The following is an 18,545-nucleotide window of genomic DNA, read 5'->3' on the forward strand; positions in this document are numbered from 1 at the left end:
GTCATCGCAGCGGGCATGCTGGGAGCCACCAAGGGCTTACCGCAAAAGCAGTTCTTCCCAAGACGCCCTTTGCTTCTTCCCCTCCTCACCTCTCAGTGAATTTGGAACTTGCTTATGTGTTGGAATGACTTAAATCAACTGCTCGTTTCTGTGCCCCTGCACTCACAGGTCCCTTCATTAACATTTTAAATAAGTGGCTAATAAAACTCCTCTGGAGGTTGTTTTTGAAAGCAGGAAAAAGAAAAGCACACACTACCTGAAATGATTTTACTAATTTTTGAGTGACTCAGTTGAAAGTCAGTGTTGCATACACAATTTCCCCATGCTGAGCCAGATTGAAATAAGACTTGATAAAAGGCACAGCCCTCAGTAGCAGGCGGTGCCACTGTGGACAGTGTACACTATGGTGTGAGGGTATGCACAGGTGAGCATAAGTGTGTTTACTCATACACACAGATAAACCAAAAGGACATCAGGCTTCATGCTGGCAAAGGTTATGATGCTGCTGTAGCTTGTTATGGGCCCTGGGCAGTGTCAGACGGGAAATGCTTTGATGGCATGTTGTTCAATGTATATAATGGGGTCTCCTATGGCCCAAGGACCCACTATGAGCACTCCACCCTCTGTGGTGGAGAACACGGCTGGAGTCATCACAGCCCAGGTCTTTATTGAAAGGCAGTGTTGACCCAGGAGGCTCGTATAGAACCCATTTGGCCAGGTCTGGACCATCTCTCTCCATCTGACCTGGCTTGGCTGCACAGAGGGACCCAGACCCAAAAGGCCCAGAATCAGGAGGAAACTGAATGACATTTACCATTACACCAGCTTTCATTTATTTTTTCCAAATGATCATAAGGACTGTATTACTAAGTGTGCTATTTACAGTCTTTTCCCTTTTATATGATGAAAGATCAACAAAGAACAAAAAATTGCCTGCAGTAAAACCATGCCTGAGGCCAAGAGTGGTGGCTCATGCCTGTAATCCCAGCACTTTGGGAGGCCAAGAGGGGCAGATCACCTGAGGTAAGGAGTTTAAGACCAGCCGGGACAACATGGGGAAACCCCAACTCTACAAAATACAAAAAAAAAAAAAAAAAATTAGCTGGGCATGATATTGAGTGCCTGTTACTCCAGCTACTTGGGTGGCTGAGACAGGAGAATCGCTTGAACCTGGGAGGTGGAGGTTGCAGTGAGCTGAGATTGCAGCATTGCCCTCCAGTGTGGATGAAAGAGAGAGAGAGGGAGGGAGGGAGGTGGGGGAGAGAGAGAGAGAAAAAGAGAAAGAAAGAGAGATGAAAGAAAGAAAGAAAGAAAAAAGAGAGGAAGAAAGAAAGAGAGAAAGAAAGAAAGAGAAAGAAGAAAGAAAAGAAAGAATGAGAAAGAATAAAGAAAGAAGAAAGAAAGAAACAAATAGAAAGAAAGAAAGAAAAAAGAAAAGAAAGAGCCATGCCTGAAGGGCACTGGGTAGTCATCACTTCAGCAGGTTGACACTCACCAGGAGGTCATGAAGTCTGTCAATTAGGCCAGTGATGGGTTGAGCACTGAGCTCTGAGCTCACACACTGGGGCATGTGCCACTGCTCTGACTCACTCCTTTAAAGAGGAAAATACAACTGAGCTTTCTAATACCAAATATTTCATCACAGGATTTAAAAGCAAATAATCATTCAAGGGAAATCCATCTTTAAAACCCTTTCCTGATGTAGCAGTCCCAAATTATAGGGATTATGAACTTGAGGCACTGAGCCTAGACTGACTGATGTATTCTACCAATAAGCTATGTACATAAACTCATGTCTTCCCACTTCTCAGAACCATGAAATCAATCATTCCTCCCTTTCTTTCATTTTTATTGTTTCTTAACAATACTAGAAGCCAAATTCATTCTTTTCTTAAACCACTTTTATTCATTATATGACTTCCTAAAACACCCCAAGAAAGGTTATTATTCATCATTTCTTCAAAATACACCCTTTGATATCAGACAACCTACAGGAGAGTCATTGGAATTTATGGTGATTCACAGATAATTTTTTGCAGTATTATGTTTTTAAAGTAGTCTTTAGTACAAAACCTCCCTACTCCATAGCCTGACCGCTCTCTCTGAGCAGTAATCAATGCTGCACTGTACCCTCAGGATTGGAAGCCATGAGAAAAATTCCTCCTCAAATCCTAACCAAGATGTTTTCCACTCAAATGGGAAGTGGATACATTTGTAGCATGTCTGTCTGAGGCTGAATCTGAGGGAAAAGGCCCAATACTTACAATCCACTGGTTGGTTTTCCTGCTCTCCTCATTTAACTTTCTTTGGTTTTCTTGAATTTTTGCCCAAAAAGATCTCATTTGCTTCATTATCTTCTCCTATAAAAGAACTATGAATTTGAACATCGCAGAAACAAATTTTTTGGGTGTCAGACCCCCATTGATACAGAAATCAAGGGATGAGCTATGAGAGATTTTGGAAGATCTCAGACTGTAGAAACACAACATGAACACAACCAGTTTAATAGGAAAATCATAAGCAGGGCTAATTTACAGATAATGTGGCATCTTGCATCAGAATTGGAATCCACTGACAACGTGCCTTGCTAATTCTAGCATATTTTATTCTATTATTTCCAGTGTTGGTAAATAGGTTTCTTATATAGGAGGCTTTTGAACTTGTAGTTTGGATAGCCAGAAACCCTTTCTGATATTGAGCTCTTTACAGTGCCTTGAACATTAAAGTAAATAGTCAAATTATGATGATTATTAACTTCATCACTCCCTCAGTGAAATGCAAGTTCCAGCAAGGAGGATATTCTCACAGATTCCATTTGAATTTTTATCATTGATACCTAGGCACCACATGACATCCAGTACAGAATAGAATAATCCTCATGCTCTTCATCTTCCCCCTAATCTCTTTACCTGTGCCATCCTGCAGCTTTCAAAGTGTTCTCAAAGCCATCACTTACCCAGTGTTCCTTAGTTTCCCCTCACAGTGTCTGTGAGCCCCGTGCTCCTGAGCGTACAGCAAATGAAGCAGGCTCTTATCCACCACTCCAAATATCTTTTTTCCTCCCTGTGTATCCCACAGATTTGTTCATTAGAGCTCAGGAATTGCCAGAGACTGGCTTTTCTGGCAATGCACACTAGATTCTTCAGAAGAATATTGGTTTTGACATCTTCCTGCTGTGACAGTTCCCTGCATGTGAGCAGCAGGTAGGAATTTTGGCTTCTTCCCAGGAAAGGCAGAGACAGGGCCTACTGAAGCTGGGGCCACAGCCTGTGGTGATGGGGTCTACGAGTTAGTTCAGACAGAAGACGCAGATGGGTTCTTTCTGGAAGGCTTGCGTGATGTCTGAGACCATTTTCCTGAAGGAAGGAAATTAGGAAAGGTATGATTAAAACTTCATCTTATACCTTGGGGCAACAAAGATCAAAGCAAAATTTGACGCAGGTTGTGACTCAGTGATAAACTTCTGTCTGTAGTAGAACAGGCTTTATTTTGTAGAAGACAAAAATAGAACCTGAAGCACAAAGAGAGCTCTTGGATCTGTAGGTAAAATTGTTGGGTTCATGCACAACTCACAGGGCACTACATCCTACCATTTCCTTTTGCATAGAAAAATGAACCTCAGAGAGGCCAGGTGTGATGGCTCACACCTGTAATCCCAGCACTTTGGGATGCCAAGACTAGTAGATCAGGTTGGAGACCAGCCTGGCCAATATGGGGAAACCCTGCCTCTACTAAAAACACAAAAATCAGCCAGGAGTGGTGGCACGTACCTGCAATCTCAGAAACTTAGGAGACTGGGCAGGAGAATCGCTTGAACCCTGAAGTTGCAGTCAGCTGAGATTGAGCCACTGCTCTTCAGCCTGGGCAATAAAGCAAGAAGAAAGAAAGAAAGAAAGAAAGAAAGAAAGAAAGAAAGAAAGAAAGAAAGAAAGAAAGAAAGAAAGAAAGAAAGAAAGAAAGAAAGAAAGAAAGAAAGAGAGAGAAAGAGAAAGAAGAAAGAAAAGAAGAGAAAAGAAAAATGAAAAAAGAAAAAAGAAACCTCAGTTTTGTTGAGTTTTGGCTTTACTCCAAAAAGCTTCAGGTTTAAGAGTATGAAATTAGGACCAATTTATACCATTAGATGATGGGTCCTGAATAGTCTGAAAATCATTCTTAATGCTCATTGTGATTGGTTTAGAAAAGACTGATTTAGTACAAAGGAAAAAAAGTCATTTGTTTAGGAAATGGTATTTAACTGCAATTTTACTCTCATTGTTTCATTTAGATGTCATAATTTTCTCCTTTAAAGTATTTTGAAAAATCTCAGTCACAATCCACCACTGCAAAATAATTTCTAAATAACCATTATTTATTTACTGAACATTGTGGGATTTGATCAGATTTCACCCAGAAATGCTGAAGAGACATTTAGTATACTCTAAAACAATATTATCCTCAAATTATTCAACACACTACCTAAGTTGTATATTATAGAATATTCTGTCTTGTGCATATATTTATGTGCCAACTTTAGAACAGAGGGTATTACATTTATGTACAATATATAAAATAAAATATTCTCAATTACATTTAGGAGATATAACAAGTATGAAATTGCAAGATATCTGAAAACTATTTTCTGTGTTCTTAGAATACGTAGGAACAACTAAGGAATACATAAATGATACAAGTAAAATTAATCTTCACTGTATTTCACAAGTATGTAGGAAGACAGGATGACAAAATAAGAGTAAAAACGTTTTTACTAAGTAAGCAAATGACATCACTTATAGAAACAAGCTCAGTTTGTTGAAAAATTAAACATAGGACAGTCTGTTTTGGATTGGAAAAGTAGCAGGAACTCCTACTCTGTTAGTTGTGTTCTCACCCTAGAAATATACTTATGGTATTACTGATAATTGCTGTAGAAGCAATACTGTAAAGTCTGATCAGGGATCAGGGCCTCACCATATAGTGGTAGTGGCTTTCAGACATCTTCACAGCCAGTTCCAAAGCCACTTTGTGTGTCCCAGAGAAGAATCAGCTTGGCTACTTGTACCACTTTATGTCGAATCTCTGAAAAATCACGCCCATTACAAAAAGGTTGTACATTTCTTGGAGTTTGGGATAGCCATTAGGATTCTTGGTTAGGTTTCACCAGAAGAGAGGAAATGATTGATTCATCACCTTGGCTAATCTCCATAAACAAACTTTAAACTTCCTCTCATCAAGAACCACTGAGTTTACAAAAAATGAACCCTCAAATACCAAATTTGTAGATAATTTTTGGAGTACTTTGATATTTTACTCATCAAAAGATGAGAAAGAGGATACCATCAATTTATGATTTTAATAAATGTCTTCAAAAGCCTGGAATATTTTTTCTCCTTTTTGTTTTTTTTCTTGTGTTTTTGGAAATGTTTTGACTGAAGTCGGCTTTAGTTCTAATAGTCACTGAACTAGACTGGAAATGCACTTTGCTGTTGCTTTTGAAGCTTGATTTCAGGTTTTAATGTATTACTGTCAATTTATATATATAAATAACATATTTTATATATTATATATTTATACTTATATAATATATAATATATGGTATATATTATATGTATTTTATATGTATTATATATACACACACATATATACGTATACATATATATACACATATACATATATATATACATATACATATATATATATATATATATATTCTGGTTCTGTAGCCCAGGCTGGAGTGTGGTGTTGCAATCACAGCTCACAGCAGCCTTAAACTGCTAGGCTCAAGTGATCCTTTTGCCTCATTTTCTCAAAGAGCCAAAATTACAGATGTGAGCCACTGCACCCAGTCTATTAATTTATGTTGTTGATAAAAGCATAAGAATTATCTTTATTATAAATTAAGAAACAGAATATCTTTAAGGAAATATTATATCTTTAAGGAAAAATAAAATCTTCAGTAGTTATAAACTCTTATGAAAACCGCCGTTACCAATAGCAATTTTGTGTATCTCTATAGAACACATACATATGTAAATATATATAATATATATGTGAATTTTTTCACATTTGGCAGTCATTTAAGAATAAAAATTAGAATTTATATTGATAAAAAGTGAAATAAGTAAAATTTACTGTTTAGTGAAAACTTTGTTTAGCAAGTTAAATGAAGCTGCAGAAAGTGTGAATTGGATAATAGATATAAAGATATGTCATGAGGACTTCACGGATGGACAAATGAGGTAAACTAGGAGAATGATAGTGACATAAGGAGGATGAGAGTATCATGTATGTCCTTTATAAACAGCATAATGTGTGATTGGCTGTAGGACACAGTAGAGCTAAGTAAAGAAGATGAGGAGAGTACATATTCAAGGGTATAATGTTTGATAATTTTTTCAGAATAAGCAAATGAATTGAATTCAGGAAGCCAAACAATCCCCATTTTGGATGTATAAAACATAAATTTACTTTGTTTTGAATGTGTAACACAATATATTTTGGCTGATTTTTAGTATTTCTCTGTCTTTGTTGGCTGATTCTTTATGATGTGTTTAAGCTTGAAACCACCACCAAAGATGAAGAATCTCTTAAAAGCAGCCAAATAAACTGTTTCATTTTGAGGGAACACTTAATAGAATGACAATAGACTGCTCTATAATCATAAATGTAAGTATAAGACAGTCGACTAATATTTGTAAAGTGTCAAAAAGTGTGATTGCCCATACAGAAATGAATATGGATTGGAAATATCTTTTATATAAGAGGATAAAAGGAAGATCTTGTCACATATGTATAATAAAAAAATAAAAGGGCTTTATACCCTACTAAGGGCTTCTAGAACAGTACCCATGAGATCTACTTGAAAGATAATTCCGACACATCTACCACATTTGTATCTGGCTTTATTAATTGCTTTTTCTCTTAACAGTGTTTCCTTTATGTATCTTTTCTGTTTCTATATATGTCTGGTAAGTTTTACTCAAAAAGGGAATTATGTAGAGTGGACTAATATAGAAAGCAAAACCCGCATGTGTTCCCTTTTACTAGGCTGTATGTGTGTGTTTTGAGGGAGAAGGTTGAATCAATCTAGTCAGGAGTTGATTTGGTTTTGAGACTTCTTCCTCTTAGAGTTAATTCCAGTGCACCATAGGTTTCCTGCTCATCTAGCATTACTTTGTGTTTCGGATTGGACTGGTTCAGCAGCTTTTCTCAGTATCTGCTGTATCCTCAACTTTAAGTTTCCCTCCAAATTCTGCTCAGTCCCCCAGAAGGCACTGCTTTGACCTGTTACTCAACAATTTTTTGCCTAGCTGGGGGTGGCGATGAGGATGGAGAAGCATTCTCTGTCATTCTGATGAAACTCAGTCACAGGTTGACACTGTTTCTGGGTCTTCATGGTTGGAACCTTCTTAATGATCCTGTCCAAACTTCAGGTGTAGGTCTAAATCCTCCACATATTTTATTTCTTATTTTTTCTTTTCCCCTTTCCAAAGTTCAATTAGTTTTACCGACATCCCAAGGGAAATGGCATTCCTTATATTTCCCTTTGTAGTTTTAGGTTTTGTTACACGGGGGAGACGGGGAGGTAAATACAGGTCTTAAAATGTGATATTCTCTGAATCTCTTCACAGACTGTAAAGCAAATGTATGTGGCACATATACACCGTGGAATACTGTGTAGCCATAAAAAGGATGAATTCATGTCCTTTGCAGGGATATGGATGAAGCTGGAAACCATCATTCTCAGCAAACTAACACAACAACAGAAAACCAAACACCGCATGTTCTCACTCATAAGTGGGAGTTGAACAGTGAGAACACATGTACACAGGGAGGGAAACATCACACACTGGGGCCTGTTGGGGGTGGGCGGCCAGGGGAGGGATATCACTGGGATAACTACTTAATGCAGATGATAGGTTGATGGGTGCAGCAAACCACCATTACACGTGTATACCTATGTAACAAACCTGAACGTTCTGCACATGTACCCCAGAACTTAAAGTATAATAATAAAAAAAGTTTTATGTCTTAATGTTGACGTTAAATTATCATAAATTAAATTGTATATATATGCACTTGAAAAATAAGGCAAAACATCAAATTCATTTATTTCAAACTTATTTTATATGTTAAAATACTTAATACATATATATAAAATTCTCTTCTGCATGTAAAATGCTTATAGTTTCTCTCCTTGATTTCAATGCTTCCTGTATCTTATCCTGGTTAATTTTTAAGTTTCCTAACCATTACCTTCCAAAACATTATTCAATATTCGAACTTCTAATATCAATTAGTGGAGTTCACAATTTATCTAAATAAAACACTGTAATATAACATTTGTGTGTTTCAATTCTTTTCTTAAACTTCTCTTTGAGATTCATTAATTTGTTGCATTTCAGTGTTATCTGTTTTGTAAAATTCTTTTGCATGATGAGATTACAATTTATTTAACAACTCTACTGTTGATGAATATTTATTTTGTCTCCAATTTGGAGCTACTATAAAAATTTTGTTGCAATGATCAGCATTGTGTTTATCTTGAAATACACATAGGAGGTCTGTGGAATATATTTTAGAATTAGGATATCTAGCCCATAAAGAATGCTCATAGTCACTTTGCCAGGAAGTATTTCAGTTTACATCCCTCCAGCCATGAATAATTTTCATTGATTCTTTATCTTTCACAACACACAATATTATATGTCTTTAAATTTTGCTAATCCATAAGTTCAACTTATGGATTAATTTTTATTATTCTGAGGACTAATAAAAGTAATCCCTTTTTCATTTGTCCAGATATTTATGCCTCCAATTTGATGAAATGCCTGTTCAAATATTTTCCCAATTTTATATTGGGTTCATTTTCTTTTATTTATTACATTCATTAATCACATGTGTTGTATTTTACTGCATATTTGTTGGGATAAATATTTTTCTCCACTCTTGGTTTGCATTTTGATTCTTGGATGGTATATTTTGAAACACATAAGTCATCATTTTTGATATAAACTAACTACATTTTTCTCCTTAATTGTTATTTTTTTGTCCTGGTTAGGAAATCTTTCTGTGTGAGAATATTTTATTGTGTTCCCTTCACCTTCAGAACATGAATCCATGTGGAAATGCACTGTGTATGGCTTGAGGTAGGGGACAGTATTCAGTTGTGTCCATTTGAATCTTTAATTGATTCAGCATTGTCCTGATCCCCTTGGAAATTTTGCTGTAGATCAGCACTCTAATAATGCATGGGCATTTGTATATAAGATGAGATTTACAAAGATAAGCACAGCATTGGAGGTCAAATAAGGTTACCTCAAAGTATAGGTTCATAAATAAAACACATGGATAAGTATAATATTGTTAGATGAAGAGAAAGAAAATAGTTCCAGGTTACCACTGAGTCTTTTTACTCCAAGTTTTTTATGAAGCCCAAGATCTCTACTTTCCTCCATTGATTTTGACTTCAATTAGACAAGTCTGTTATCTATTATTTCACTTTGTGACATTCAGAAATAATGAAAAACCAGAGACTGTATTCTATGCCATAAATCATGGGTAATGATTTTCCAAAAATGATTAAAAAAGGAACCAATACACATGGTTTTAGTGTTTTCACCATATTTAATAGAAACACTATAAATGAGTTTTGATGACATTAGAATGCAACTAAAGACATTAAATATAACTTATTTGTCCTGTTTGATGAGGTGCAAAAAAGAGGGCTTTCTGGGATAAACAGGTTCCCAGAGCACATAGACACATTTCTGACTTTTCTCTGGTCAGAAGCGACTACAGCAAAAGATAGGCCTGAGAGGAGGTGAGAAGGATCAATTAGGGATGGTGTATATCGGGGAACTTTGACCAACATCAACAAAGCTCATGGTTCTACCTTCACAATCCAGGAATAATCCTACTGTGCTGGTAGGTCTTGGAACATATTGCACCACAAGTCGGGAGGTGGTAAAGAGACTGCAGTGAGTGTCCTCCTTAACACACCCAAGAAGAAAGTGTCCCTCCTCTCCATCTATCTTGTCATTCTGTCTCTTCTCTTTCCAATAATTGTTACAGACACCAAAAGCCCAATTCCAAGAGTCCCCCACGTGAACCTCCCAATAATATTTGCCAGATGTGAAAGCCTGAGCCCCCCATACAGGAAAACATTCAGATTTTGCAGTGATATGGGGATCATCCTGAGGTTCACATCCAACATTCATGCTTCTCACATCTCCATACAGGAAGATACGACTATTGGCTCTTTCATGCTGCAGAGTAAAATCAACTGCAAAAATAATTTCAAAAAAGTATAGCTACATGTAATTAATAGAAATTAGAATTCTTGAGGGAAATGTTGTTCTACCAAGAATTTACTTTACCAAGAAATTTGAAGTTACAAGGACAGGAGAATTGTGACCACAACATTTAATAAAGTATAAGGATGATTAATATTCTCTATAGGAAGAACAAAACCCTAAAAACAGACATTGAACATTTATTGCAAACTTAAAAATTGAGAGTCGAATATAGGACCAGGCTGTTTTAATCCAATCTCCAATGTAAATGTGAAATATTATATGCCCTGAATGCCCTTTAGCTATCAAGGTCATTATTAGTAAAATATTTCTTGTTCTTAAATACTAATGATACAATTTTGGCAAGAATGGGAAGATTTTAGCTTACTCAAGCACTGCTCTAGATAACTGGATAAAAGTCCATATGATCAAATTCTAAGTGGTAACTTAAGGCAGATTTTTGCAAAACCTTTTACCAGTCACCCTGCGGACATCCCTGCTAGCTCTAGACTGAAACCGAATTTTAGACTTTACACGTAGCTCCTCATGTTGTAACTAAACTGAAATTATCATTTCTATTTTTACTTCCTATTTACATAATAATTTCTTCTTTCTTTTTACATGTTAAGTCAAAATTTTACGTTATATCAATAATATACATTTATTGTAAGAAAATACAAATACTCCAACAAACTGCGGTGAACTCTATTCCCCAATGAAATGTGTTTAACAATTCAAATGAAATACAGTAAAGAAATGTAAAATTTTTATGTAACCTTGGATTATTAAGCTTCCTTCTGAGCATTGTTCAATTTGTTCAATTTTTTATTTCTTATGTCATTCCATTTACCCAATATATAACTCTATACATGTGAGCCCAGAACATATTTGTTTTTCACTGTGTTTTACTCTTCATGTTATAAATTGGACTATAAATAGAAACACAGATATAAAAGGGTTGCATAGCCATATGGTTCACTTCCTGCTGAAATGGAATAAAGATTTGGTGAAGGGTAAAGTATTAGCCCCGTGATTCTAACAAGAAGTAATTCACTCTGGGAATTCTGCCAATGGGCTGACACTTACTTCTGAATCCATTGAGCCTGTCCAGCAGTCCAGTGATGGGCCCTGCACTGAGCTCTGGATTCACAGGCTCAGACACTTGCAGCAGCAGGGACTCACACCTGCAAGGAGAAAGATACAGTTACCACATCTACAGCCAAAAAATTACATAAAAATCACCACTTTTATTTAAAAGACATTTCATGAGAATCCCTTTAACCCATACATTTGCTAATTCCAAAATTATCATTTTCTATTTCAAATTCATTCTTATTCACAGTTCCTGATTTTCAAGCACAATGGAAAAGTCAATCTGAGCAAGAATTCATTCGGATCTTTCTTTGTATTGTTCCAAATTAGTAAGGATCATTAGTCTTAAGACTAGGAGAATATTCAAAAATGAAATTCTGGGTTCCAGACATCACCAGAAATTCCTGAAATCACTGTCTGGAAAAGTGGGGTTATTTTTAAGACTGCTGCATCTGTTGCTTCCTTCTCAAGGCCAGGGTGTTGAAACTTGCTCCAGGCAGGGAGATCTGCCTTTTATAGTTGAGGTTCTCTGGAGGCCTACACGGTTCAAACATTCCGATTAGTTTGTTCATCTATTTTTCAGAATTATATATTTAAATATAAACTAGAAATCATCAACACTTTTCACTGCTAAAATACTTTCCCCTTTTCTCTCTGGCTTCCTCTGGTTGACTTTGTAGCCATGTAGTAAATGTGACATTTTCTCTTTCAAATATGAAGGCTTTTGAGCAATAAAAAGGAAATTAGGAATAGAGATGCTCACTTCCTTTATTTTTCTTTCATTTATTTATGCTTTGTTTTCTTTCTTATTTATTTATTTATTTATTCATTTTTGGTTTTGCAGAACTTTCACTGAACAGCTTAATAAAATCTCTGAGTATGGCAACAAAATAGATGACTACATGGGGTGGGGGATGGAGAAAGTACAACCAGCACAAGGCAGTATCACTATCTGAATCAATTATACCTTCAATATCAAAGTTCCTGCTTGATATTTGTGGAAACTGAAAGCATCTGCTAAAATCTCGGTATGCACTCACCTGTGTAATATGTCTCCAGAAGCCTGCAAAAAAAAAAAAAAAAAAGAAAAAAGGCTTAGTGCTTTCCACAAGATGAATCTTCCACTAAGTTCAGTGTGAGATTTGGAGACAGTTTCTGAAGATATAATTTTCCTACAATGCTCCCTCCTGGAAAGCATTTTCTGTTTCTTTTCTCATGAAAACCCCAGTCTATCATATGTCATGAATTAATGTCCTGATAAAGTCTAAGTCTTGAAGACATTCTCTTTACAAGTGAAGGGAGAGTAGGCCCACAGAGCCTATGCTCTGCGGTAACCATAAAGAAGCTACTCAGTCATCTTCCCTAAGCCCTGTTACCAAAATGAGTGGACCCCAAAATAATATTAGTGTGATCCTAGATTCCCCAACTTCTCCATCATGCCATGTCTCCAAATTAGCCTAAATGCCAATGAATCACTTCTCATTTTATCCACTTTCAAAAATCCTAAATACATCACTGACTTTTGATGGGAAATATTTCTTGGGGCTGTCTGTTACCTTGGCCATTCTACAAAGTTTTGTTGCCGGTGGATAAAGTAGGAGGGATCTTCGGCCTGGTAGAATCACTAGGAGAGGCTATACCCTCCCAACCAAGTAGCATTAGTTATCGAATCGTGTTTTTGGAAACAAATCATGGAAGTAAAAGGGGAGACGGATTTCAGGAGAGAGGAAAAACACCCATGCATGTGAATGTTCAACATCATGATACCCCATGGTCAGTCCGTACCTGGAGGAGCTCCACATCTGCTTTATGGCACATTTGCTTCAGATCCTCATACATTCCTCTTAAAAGCTCCCTCAAATGTTCCATTCTGGCTTTGCTTTCATTGAGTTGCTGAAAAATATCCTCGCCCTCCTTTTGCAGCCTCTCCAAGTGATGTTGCTCTTCTTCATGGAGAAATGCAGGCATCTTCTGGTATTCAGCTCTGATTGCTTCTATCCTTAAACTCACATAATCCTGCAGTGACAATTAGTCAAAATAGAAATGTTTTATCCATCTTCTCTTGAATTTCACTGATTCCTCTTAGCATTCTGAACACTCAATATTTTAATCCTCAATCTTGTCAATTCTCAGATTCCACAAAATTTTATTCCTTTCCTTTTTTTTCTGTACTAGTATCAACATAGTTGTTTCTGCCCAGTTACATTTACTTGATTCATGATAAAATGTTTTCTAAGATAGGTATATAAAAATGGATTTCTCTCTTCCACACCACATTTATAGAAAGAAAACACAGCTCTTGCATAAGAATCAAACTATCGAGGTATATTGACTAGGTAAGAAACCATTATTTCTATTTTGGAGAATTGGGGCAAGTTATGTAAAACCATTATATGAGAAATGATGACATGACCACAGACTAGCATTGTCAACTCAACGCATTTCTCCCAGCATAACATATTCTAATAAGGTTTCGTTTATTCTCTTCCAAACTCACCCTAATCAGCAACATGGACTTCTTTGTGGTTCCTCAAACCCCCAAATAAATGCAAATTAAATATTACTGCCCATGTTGTTTTCTATACCTAGAATTACTTTCATATATATGTATATATACATATTTCTCATTTATGTACTCATATATATATTTCTCAAATATAGGTATATATCAATATATGAGGAATATATATGTGTATCTGTGTGTGTGTATATATATATTCCTCATATATATCCATATATATATACACCCAAATACATATATATATTCATATATTTATGAGGAAGAGGAAGGCAAACAGGAGGATATATATATTTCCTCCTGATCAAGATTTTGTTTCAGTGTGAATTTTTCCATGAGCCTTTTTTCTGACCACCCTATTTAAAACTCAAACCCTCATCCCCAGTCCCTGGCCTCTGTGCTCCTTTTCTACTTTCCTGCTTGATTATTCTCCAAAGACACTACTACACTCTAAAGCATCATGTACTTCACATATCTGCATGGTGACCATTTGCTTTTCTCATTTCCCTTGCAAGATTTTTGTGTTTTCTTTCTTCTTTACTCCTTAATTTTCTAAGGTGATATTTGACATAGACTAAGTACTCATAAAATATCTTTCAATTAATATTAGAATAAATTAATGAATTAATATTCGATATCACACCCTCAATATAAACATCCACAAAGAGAAAATCAATTCTAGAATTCTTCTCAAGTCCTTAGAGTTCTCCTTATATTAAATACTAGTTCCCATATTTCTCACATATTTATGTCTTCATCAAGACACAAGTCTACATTTCTCACCACTTTTCCCATTATGTGTTATGACTTATTCAATATTAATTAGTTCTGATATTTCATTTCATGCTTTCCCTAAGTTTGCGCTCTTGCTCCTTCCGCCTGAAATTTAGCTCGCATTTCAATATACTTGCCCACCAAGATTCAAATTCATACTGACTCAGCCTTAGAAAGGTCACCTGAAATTTCAATGACTGATAAATAACTCTCGTGTCCAGAATTTATCCAGGCAGCCCATTGGGAACAGTGTGAAATGGCCCAGGTCCTTGTATTTGTTGGGGTATTGCTATAGGTTTGTATGGAAACAGATGAGCATGCTTGGATAACATCTGTGGTCTGATTAGAAATCCTACCAAAGAGTCACACTAACTTACATAAAAAATTAGCGTGTTTTTTTCTCAAGTGTTTTATCTTTGTTTATTGAATTCCAGAAACCTTATGGGTTGAGATCAAGTTCCTATTTTAAGAGTCACCCATTTGTTCACTATAAGTTCCTGGAGAAGGTAGAGTAATACGGTACTAACCTTCCAGCATCTGGTTCTGGTGGTTTCCATGCTCAGTTTTCTGTGATTTTCACAAGCTTTTTCCCATAAAGACTGCATTTTTTTTAGGAGCTCCTCCTGCAAAAGAGCCATGAATTGAAGCACAAGTGAAGACAATAAAGTATCATTCACACTCTGATATACGAAGAACCCAAAATGAGAGACAAATTAGCCCACAGAAAATAGTTTGCTTTGTTTCTCCTCATGTTTGTCAAATCTGAGAGGTGTGAAGTCAAGGAAGCTCATAACAGACATGCTTAAGGGGACACAGAGATGGCATCATCCAATCACCAATGAAATAGACTTACAAGAATTTAATGTGTCCTGTATAGAAATAGATCTTCAGAGGCATCACTTACCCGGTGTTCCTCAACAGCCCGCTCAATGGGACAGTGTCTGTGATTCCGGTGCTCCTGAGAGTTACTGGAGCACAGCAAACAGAGCAGGCTCTTGTCCACTTCACAGAACATCTTCTTTGTCTCTCTGTGCGTCCCACATATTTGCTCCTCAGAGCTAAGGAATTGCTGGAGGCTGGCTTTTCTGGCGATGGAAGTCATCTTCTTCAAACAAATGTCAGTTTTGAGGTTTCTCTGCCGTGTTGTCTTCTTGCATTTAGAACACTGAGCAAGAACTGGGATGTCTTGCCAGTGGAGGTAGAAACAGGGCCGGCAAAAGCTGTGCCCACAGTCTATGGTGACTGGGTCTATGAAGTAGTTCATGCAGATGGGACAGGTGAGTTCCCTCTGGAAGACTTGCAAGATTCCAGAATTCATGTTTCTGAAGAAGAAAGAGCAGCATGTCATTTTGGGGTCGGGTTGGTGAAGATCTGTGAACCTCTGGTGATATGTGATAGCTATATTTTCTTCTTGACAGTGCTCATTAAAGCAGAACAAACTATTTCCTCCGTAACAAAAATGAAAAATGCATACACAAAGAGAGTCTCTAGGCTTTATAGCAGACACTACTGACTAGATGACTCACAATCTCTTCTCCTCCTAGTTCCTGCCCATAACATAATGCAAATCTGTTCAAAAACCTATTCCCTGGATGTCGATATGGAACTCGGGTTTTAATCTTAAGTGGTCTAGAATAAAACATGCTTGTCCCTATTTCTCTTTCAAATAACTGCTGAATGACTATGGGAGAGGAGTAGAAAACCTACATTGGGTAACAAAACATGAGAAGATGGTCAGAGGGCGCTATGACATATTTTTAGAGAGAGGGACCCAGAAGCCGGCTGTTTAAAACAAAAACAACCCCACAACAAACCAACTGACCAGATAAACAAAAAGATAGCAATTAAACCAGTCTAGGATCACTAGGAGATAAAATAAATAATGAAAAATATTGGGTTTATTTTTCTTATGGCTTAAATTAACTTCTTCTTTGGGCCACTCAAACTGTGAACCGACATATAGTCAGTTTTTTAAAAACTGAAATATATATAATTATATTACTATGGCATTATGGTTAATTTTAGGTGTTGACTTGACTGGATTAAATAATACACGGAGAATTGGTAAATATTTTTTCTGGGTGAGTCTGTGAAGCTGTTTCCAGAGAGACATGTAAGTTGGTGAGCTGAGTGGGGAACAGCAGCCCTCAATGTGGGTGGACACTATCCAATCAGCTGGCAGCTCAGACTGAAGATAAAGGGCGGAGAGAAGGCAATTTCCTCTCTCTCTCCTGAAGCTGATTCCAACTCAGCCAGGATATTGGAATTTGCAGGACACTAGCTTAATGACAGCCTATGTTCCACTTCTCAGACTCCATAATCAAGGGAACAAATTCCCCTAGTAGACTTCCTCTCCTGTACAGTGTCATGTGTAGAGTGAGGACAGATATATGATCTGAGGGACACATTAGACAGTTTTGTTATTGTTTGATCATAGGGTATGCTTACACAAACCTAGATGGTATAGCCTACTACACACCTATGGTATACTGAATAGCATATTGATCCTAGGCTGCAAACCCATATGGTATACGATAGCCAATTGTATCACAGTGGTAAGTATTTTTGTGTGTGTGTGTATATATATATATATATATATGTATATGTATATATATGTGTATATATATGTATATATACATATATATACACACATATATATGTGTATATATATATATATATAGTTATGTACACATCCTATGGTTCTGTCTCTCTGGAGAGCCCTGACCAATACAAACTGTAATCTTTGCTTTGGCAGTTTGAAATCCTTTATCTTACTCTCTTTTACTAAACACTGCTGAATTTAAGTGCCAAAAGTGAAAATTTAAGAATTGCAGGCCAGGTTCAGTGGCTCACGCTTGTAATCCCAGCACTTTGGGAGGCCGAGGCGGGCGGATCACGAGGTCAGGGGATCGAGAACACGGTGAAACGCTGTCTCTACTAAAAATACAAAAAATTAGCCGGGCGTGGTTGTGGGCGCCTGTAGTCCCAGCTACTCGGAGAGGCTGAGGCAGGAGAATGGCGTGAACCCGGGAGGCAGAGCTTGCAGTGAGCAGATATCGCCCCACTCCAGCCTGGGTGACGAGCAAGAGACTCCGCCTCAAAAAAAAAAAAAAAAAAGAATTGCAAATATTTTTCAGAGATCATCTGAGCCATTTCAAGGAATTTTTCATAGTTTCATCTGAGGCAAGCCTCAATTAAAATGACAACTAGTATCAAATATCAAATCATTCCTTATACAATCATCTGCTAAACAATTCTGTTTTGATTTCTAAGCTAGGGTATTTTGGAGAACATGCTTATTTCCTTTAGTATCACCATTTTTAACTCATCATTGCCTCAGTAACTTAAAATCATGTCTAAAACTTAAGGTTATAAAAGCACAACATTTACAATATTCAATAATTATCTCTTTTTTCCTAATTCAATGTACCAATATTAGTACATGCAGTACACATATATGTTTTAATGTGAATTCCATATATTCATGGTGCATACAAATCTATTGCAGCAAACACTAGATATCTAAAATTTTTCAAAAATATATTAAACACTTTTGGAACACACAAAATGACAACAATTAATAACCTCATGTCATAAAATGAATAGCAATAATATGAGTTACAAATAAGATCGTTAAGTTTAGACAGTTAGATATTTTTATCACTGTAATTTGCTATTTGGTAAAGGAAGACAGAATTTTCTCCATATAAGTTGCACTCACCCCATGGTTCTATGAATGTTTCCTACAGTAATTCTTCAAAAAAAAAAAAAAAAAAAAGGCCGGGCGTGGTGGCTCAGGCTTGTAATCCCAGCACTTTGGGAGGCCGAGGCGGGTGGATCACAAGGTCAGGAGATCGAGACCATGGTGAAACCCCGTCTCTACTAAAAAT

At 36.6% G+C, this 18,545-nt stretch overlaps 2 protein-coding genes across 3 annotated transcripts in view; one reads left to right on the forward strand and one right to left on the reverse strand.

The window, feature by feature from the left end:
- Positions 1-9,809: 9,809 nt before the first annotated feature.
- LOC116476802 (tripartite motif-containing protein 51) lies at positions 9,810-15,973 on the reverse strand. Of its 2 annotated transcripts, XM_032167139.1 has the most exons (6): positions 15,560-15,973; positions 15,183-15,278; positions 13,149-13,379; positions 12,404-12,426; positions 11,358-11,455; positions 9,810-10,261 (listed from the first exon to the last, which is right to left on the reverse strand). In XM_032167139.1, the coding sequence occupies exons 1-6, from the start codon at positions 15,971-15,973 to the stop codon at positions 9,810-9,812; spliced, it is 1,314 nt and encodes a 437-aa protein (XP_032023030.1). The 2 variants fall into 2 exon arrangements, with proteins under 2 accessions (XP_032023030.1, XP_032023031.1); XM_032167140.1 differs by lacking the exon at positions 13,149-13,379.
- A 1,206-nt stretch (positions 15,974-17,179) lies between these two features.
- LOC116476177 (N-acetylated-alpha-linked acidic dipeptidase 2) overlaps positions 17,180-18,545 on the forward strand; it is an 87,247-nt gene continuing 85,881 nt past the window's right edge. Inside the window, exon 1 of the mRNA XM_058446241.1 lies at positions 17,180-17,210. Coding sequence (XP_058302224.1) covers positions 17,180-17,210 — 31 coding nt within the window. The remainder of the gene's footprint in view (positions 17,211-18,545) is intronic.

Source organism: Hylobates moloch, unplaced genomic scaffold (genome assembly GCF_009828535.3).
Source record: "Hylobates moloch isolate HMO894 unplaced genomic scaffold, HMol_V3 SCAFFOLD_11, whole genome shotgun sequence".
NCBI classification, from domain to species: Eukaryota; Metazoa; Chordata; class Mammalia; order Primates; family Hylobatidae; genus Hylobates; species Hylobates moloch.

What these genes read in the sequence shown, in the direction of transcription:
- LOC116476802 (XM_032167139.1), bottom strand. Translation starts at nt 15,973, where the DNA reads ATGAATTCTGGAATCTTGCAAGTCTTCCAGAGGGAACTCACCTGTCCC. An exon ending in GGGCTGTTGAGGAACACCGG is followed by an intron (nt 15,279 to 15,559) that starts GTAAGTGATGCC and finishes GCTCTTTTGCAG; the next exon opens with GAGGAGCTCCTAAAAAAAAT. An exon ending in CCAGAACCAGATGCTGGAAG is followed by an intron (nt 13,380 to 15,182) that starts GTTAGTACCGTA and finishes TTGTCACTGCAG; the next exon opens with GATTATGTGAGTTTAAGGAT.